Genomic DNA, 6447 nt, shown 5'->3' with positions numbered 1-6447 from the left:
AATCCACTCAGTTCTAATTGAACAGCGATTGGAGCGTGTTGTCGCTGTTATGGTGAAGCTCTTCATTTATCATGAAAGCGCGGATGAACGGTGTCACCAAGAGCCTGTTTGTGCACCCTAGGCCAGAAGGGAATCCATCAGGAGGAGAATGATGCCACAAACGGCTCCCCGGGAAGACATCGCTACACACACATACACGCGCGGAATTCTTTCCGTTTGGATGCCATTCAGCATCGAGAAAGTTCCGGAAAGATCTAATCATTTCTGGAAAATAATCTGCCAGTTCCTCTGGGAATTTAAAAATACATTCATGTGAAAGAGTTTATTTGAATGTTTTCTATCCATGTAACACTGTGACCAAATACATTTGGTTTTGTGATTTTTCAATCAATCGCAATTAACAGGATAGCTTCTGAAGATTATTCTTCCCCATCAGTAGGATATTTCCGTATCCAATATTGTATGCGCCCGCAATCGATTATTGCTCAGTCGCCGAAAGTTCCGAGCTCAGAGAGTTCATTCCCCTCTAGTTTGTCTTCCAAATTGCCATCGTAAACCACACCTTCTCTCGATTCAATCACACACAAAAAGCATACTTAAGCGATATTCTGGTGGTGAGACACATTCATTTTTCGTGAGGACATCGACAAGACAACATCGTTGCCTAACGTGCTGGAGGAGGTGGACGGCGAAGGATCGACACATACACGCGCAGAATTCTTTCCGTTTGGATGCCATTCAGCATCGAGAAAGCTCCGGAAAGATCTAATCATTGCTGGAAAATAATATGCCAGTTCCTCTGGGAATTTAAAAATACATTCATGTGAAAGAGTTTATTTGAATGTTTTTTATCCATGTAACACTGTGACCAAATATTTTTCAATCAAGTACTATTAACAGGTGGTTATCGAGTTAGTATTAACCACTGGTGGGCTTCCAGTATCGAGGAAAATGTGGTAATATCTAATCGTTGCTGGAAAATAATCTGCCAGTTCCCCTTGGAATTGAAAATTACATTCAAGCGAAAGAGTTTATTTTAATGTTTTCTATCCATAAAATATCCATATAATACATTTGGGTTTGTGATTTGTCAATCAAGTACAGTTAGCAGGTTAGCTTCTGAAGATTATTCTTCAGAACAAGGTTTTTCGTATCCTATATTGGATGCATAAAACCTTGTGCCTCCAACGTAACGCTCTCGTTTTCGAAGTCCCCCAAATATTAATTTATTCATTCATTCAGAATGGATTTAGATTCAACTTCAAACAAATGATCTCTAAATCAACGATAGTCCTACGTCACCCTTGCGGTTATACCATAGATATAACCCACTTCCTGTTTTTTCCGAAAAAATATGTAAGGGGTTGTATCTAGGACACAACCGCTTATTTTGGACGTAGAACTACCCAATTATATTATGCAATCCACTTGTTTACCACTTCGAACATTATTTTAGAATGCATTGAAATTTTTGTAACATATTATGTTCTTCGTTGCAAATAAATTTGATGAACGTCCTTTTACGTTTGATATGATGCCTACGACTACCAAAATATGTGAACGGAAGGATTGTCAAACGATCATTGTATTTTACATTTCCCTCTGAATTATTGCACATTTCATGTTAACGTAGTTCTCGAACCGCGAAAGTTCTTGCACCTCCAGTATCTGAAATGACGATTTCCCCAGGCTTCTCTGTTTAAAAGTACGTTTTAATGAAAACACTCCGGTCTGCACAACCACGTGCGAGTACAAAAGTACTCAACGCCAAAAAATACCCCCGACTTGCATGTATTTACAAAGCGGATTCCCCAAGACACATTAATTTTGAAGTCCGTGTTAGGGAAACACAGCTCAGTGGGAACAAAAGTACCCCCAACTTGCATGTATATTTGCAAAGCGGATTTCCACAGGTACATCGGTTTAGAAGTCTGTGTTGGGGAAACTGTAAATTGGGCCAATCAAAACTTGGCAGTTGGGGCGTTTAGATAACGCTTGACATTTTACAGTTATTCAATTGTTCGTCTCATGAAAAATAACATGGTGTGATTGATGCGTAGGAATATTTCCCATCAATTGATGCAAACATCTTTCCGATCTGTTATGAAATGTTCGAGTTATAAGCATTCGAAATACGGGTGGGGTTAGCACACAAATCGGCAGAACAAAAAGTATGGAAAAAAACGAAGTTCTTCCAGTTTTCATGAATTTAAACCGTTTAGAGATTAGCGAATTGTAATGTATAGCATATCAAACAAATCTTAGAGAATTTCCGATTCGATTGGTATGCAAGTCATGAGAACTCGTTCACAATAAAAATAGTTAGTAACGTTAACTTTATTTCATAAAAACGTGACCTGTTTTCTGATTTGGCACCCTTCCTGAAAGACGTTGTTCTACGTCAAAAAATAATTCTTATTGATTTTCGAAGCTTTGTGCCGGATGTTTCCAGAATTTCCAATTGGTCATTTATTGTTGAATTTGTTCATAGTGACAATTTTTCTAAAAGTGATAATTTCAAAGACATTATCACAAGTTCTGTTCGAACAACTGGATGTGTTAATAGAAAATAACTAAGAATCTGATAGAAAATACCGCGAACTATCGTTTGGCCATCCCTGCTCTATAGCGTTCGGAAAATGAATAGCCTGGCTCTAATCAGAAGTGTCGTTTTAATTATGATCCCGTAATCGTTCTGTTCATTACGCAATCAGTGTTGTATGTCAATATGAGAGAGATTTCAGAATTATAAACTCTGAGCACTATTCATTTAACTGTAAAATTTCAATGGCATTCGAATGAAGACACGAAACAAGCTCGACCAAGTTAATATTTGATTGCTCAACTGGTCGATACAAAACGCAATAAAGATATAAAAAAATGACTTCGTTTCGATTTTATTCACGGTTATCGACGACACATCGCACTATATACAAACAAATGGCAGTGATGCTTAACTAAAAACAACAACTCTCTGCCCGGCTACCTTTCGGCAGATTCACTTGTTTTCTACTGGCATACGTCAAAATTGGGGCAAATGTTAACAGACTTAATGAAACAGGAGTGAATCGTGGCGAGGAAACGGTAACAGTTCTAAATCCTATTTACAACAGTGGTAGGTTGGTAGCGCTGTGTGTTTTTTGCTTGTTTCATGATTGTCGCATTATCAGGAGTAACTAATCGGGATCGGTAACTACGCATTCACACAGCTCACGTCACGAATCAATTTACTTCTTGCCGCTCAGTCGGGCGATGGCAGCGTTGAGAGCATCCAGGTTGAAGTTGGGGTCATCACGTGGTGGGTTGGAACGGATCTGTTCCAGACCCTTCAGGACGTATTCGGGAGCTGGCTGTTCAGCGGGCAGATGGGCACCGCGTGGCTGATATCCGTTCTCATCGGCAACGTACTCGACGGTGTACTGAGCGCCATCAGTGCCAGTGAAGGAATAGCTTCCCTTGGCGGATTGGGCTCCGACTCCGCTCTCCTGGGCGTTGATTCCGTTGCTAGTTTCGAAACGGTTCTGGTAGGAACCGTCCGGGTTGATGATGGCATCCTGAGCCACGATCTGGGCCTGTGTGTCTTTGGGATCCTGGGCGACGGCCAGGGCAACCAGGGCGGAGATCACAACCTGTGAAATTAAGATTATTTAGTTATGGGCTGTTTGTCATTTGGCACAATTTTAGTGCAGCGTCATTCATCAAATCTAATTAGGCTTCGAATTATCCATCGGGTGAGGTGCAGCAACAAAATTGATCACTGATTTTTACAAACAAGACTATCCGACTGAGATGGCGTAACATTCGATCCGGGCAATAACAATCATTCCGTTGGTGAGAACTTGAACTCGCGCAAACCCATGCTGAGAATCCATTCACCACAAAATGTGTGTCATTGATGAATTGGTGAACTGATGTTAACTGCTGCTTTTCAAAAGTACACTGATCAATGATTTCGCACTCAAAATAACCAATGGCTCACGATCAGCACAAGACCATCAATCATCTATCACCACCGGCCAAGGGAAGGACACTTCTTAGCTGTTTTTAATGGCAGCTTCTGTTTTTTTTATCTCGATTCAGATTCACTTCACACATAACACTAACTAATTGCCGGAAATGCACTCCAATTCCCAACGCAAGCGTCACACTCACCAGTTTGAACATTTTCGTTGATTTGGATGTCAATTGACTTAGGATTAGGTCAAGCTAGGATAAACGCAACTGTGCGACTGATATCGATGATCCCGCACCTTCATGCTTTTATAGTAAGAGAAATAGTTTTTTTTTTCGAGCTGGTTGAATATTTTGGGTTCGCCACTTCTTCACGTCATACACGGTTCGTATTCTACATGTATGCTCCAGAGTCATCTCATTGCCACCATTCCGCCGCCAGTGCATCCGCCACCTTCCGCCAGTTTCCTCTAATTTAGTCTGTTTTGCATTAAAGATGGTAAAAAAAATAGCTTAAACAAACTTAAACTCCGAGCGCCGAATCGAATCGACGCGCTTAGCGTTCTTTCTCCCCAGCCCAAGCCGAAAAAGTCAAAAGCCGCGCGAACAAATGGTGCCCTCTCACTTTTGCGCCCACCGGTAAGTGAATTGTGTGTTTGATTGTTGCTCATTGTTCATCAAATGCCAATGCGTCGGCAAATGTTGGATTAGAAGAGAACAACTTTCCGTTCAGTTCGGTTCGGTTCGGTTTATTGCTAATAAGTGCACTTCAGGCGCCCATTTTGGCCCGCAGAGGTCCTTGGAAGGCTACAGATGCACTTCCATTCCTCGGGGTCTCGCGATCAATTGCAAGCTGGTAGGATCCTTGATCTAAAGTGCTGCATTATTTGGTATCGGTTTGACTGTTGAGGTTCTAGCAGAAACTTTTGAAAACTATTTGGCCAATGTACACGATTGAAGGCATTTGTTCTATGGAGGCTTGAAGAGAATATTTGTTTTTAGAAAAATACGCTACCCGAAAATTTATAAATAACAGTCACTGTTTTTTCTGACACCCACTCAATTAAATCTAGTTGGTTCTGCATTCGTCTGCAATTCCGCGCAAAATCGACCAAATTTTTACCAATTCAAATTACGACTTATTTTTTAAAAGGGTGTATTCAAAATCATTGATCTTTCTTTAGAGAAAAATATTTCAGATGTCTGATTAAATTATGATGTTTGATAAAGTTGATGGAAAATCAACGAACTATTTAGAGAAAATAACATTTTAAATACATCGCCAAAAAATCTAACTCAAAAATTTAAACTATGTTAATAAGAAAAATATCTCAAAACCCCCATTTGATATTATTCTGTATATATATTATTGAAAATAATATATATATTTAACGAAGTTTGAAGTATAGTGGTGTCGGATTCACCAAAATGGAGATATGAATTTTTGGTTGTGTGGTTTTTTTTTATCCCATTTATTTATTTCTTAGGCTCATTAGCATTTTATCTGTAACAGAGCCGGGTTTTTATCGTGTACATGTACATATGTTTATGTAAATTACACTGTAGTAGTCATTTAGGCGTAAGGGTATTCTATATGTTCTTCCATTGTTCAGCAGACCGGACAGCGCAGACAGTTGTTGATCATTGTTGAGTTATTTATAGAACAGCAGCCCGATGTTTCTTGCAGAGCAGAGCAGTTGTATGGATGAATCGATCTTATTTCGACCGTGGATCGTTCTCCATCGCGGATGATGGTTGCGTGGACATAGTTATTCTATAACAACACAAAGATGGTCAATTGAGGGCCCTGAGTTTGAACTCACGATCGATCGCTTAGTAAGCGAACGCGTAACCAAGTGGCTACGAAGACCCCCTTGGTTGTGTGGTTGAGATATAAAAGTTTTATTATTAAAATCAATTTTTGACTTAGATTTTTTGACGATGTATTTAAAATGTTATTTTTTCTAAATAGTTCGTTGATTCTCCATCAACTTTTTTTTATCCCATCCGTTTATTAGGCTCATTTAGCAATTCAGCTGTCACAGAGCCGAATTTATTCGTATACATTTTTATGTTAAGATAACTATTGTTGTGTCATTCGCTATCCAACTCTTGACGAGTAAAGTTCAGTGTCGGTATTGTGCGTTGCCACTTTTACTATTGTGCTATTGGTATAGTGTACGAGTGAAGGTCATTGCTGTCCGCTTTCGAATTGACCTTTTGTGAAGTGGAACAAAGGAAGCAGCGCTCTTGCAGCTTGCAGCCCTTGGCGGCTGTTGAACATCGGCATAACGGGATCGACATCGTGTGGCTGTCGTTAACGGGAATTATCATCGCGTGACCGTGTGAGCTATTCTTGCGCTATTGTGTTGATCCATAGCGCGTAGCCTCTGTCTCTCCCTGGTTAGGGCAGTAGAGCGCAGTATCGGAACAACTTTTATATTAAGGTACACATATTTAATATTAATATTACTATTCAACTCATATGTTCATTGC

The 6447-nt window shown here is 39.9% G+C and overlaps 1 protein-coding gene across 1 annotated transcript; it reads right to left on the bottom strand.

The window, feature by feature from the left end:
- Positions 1 to 2873: 2873 nt before the first annotated feature.
- On the bottom strand, positions 2874 to 4267 carry LOC129768847 (endocuticle structural glycoprotein ABD-4-like). The gene is made up of 2 exons (XM_055770782.1): positions 4153 to 4267; positions 2874 to 3629 (listed from the first exon to the last, which is right to left on the bottom strand). Exons 1-2 carry the CDS (start codon positions 4162 to 4164, stop codon positions 3228 to 3230), a joined length of 414 nt encoding a protein of 137 aa, XP_055626757.1. The 5' UTR covers positions 4165 to 4267; the 3' UTR covers positions 2874 to 3227.
- Between the last annotated feature and the right edge of the window lie 2180 nt (positions 4268 to 6447).

Source organism: Toxorhynchites rutilus, chromosome 2 (genome assembly GCF_029784135.1).
Source record: "Toxorhynchites rutilus septentrionalis strain SRP chromosome 2, ASM2978413v1, whole genome shotgun sequence".
NCBI lineage: Eukaryota > Metazoa > Arthropoda > Insecta > Diptera > Culicidae > Toxorhynchites > Toxorhynchites rutilus.
Note: the sequence above shows the minus strand (reverse complement) of the source record. Positions and strands in the feature narration are given on the sequence as shown.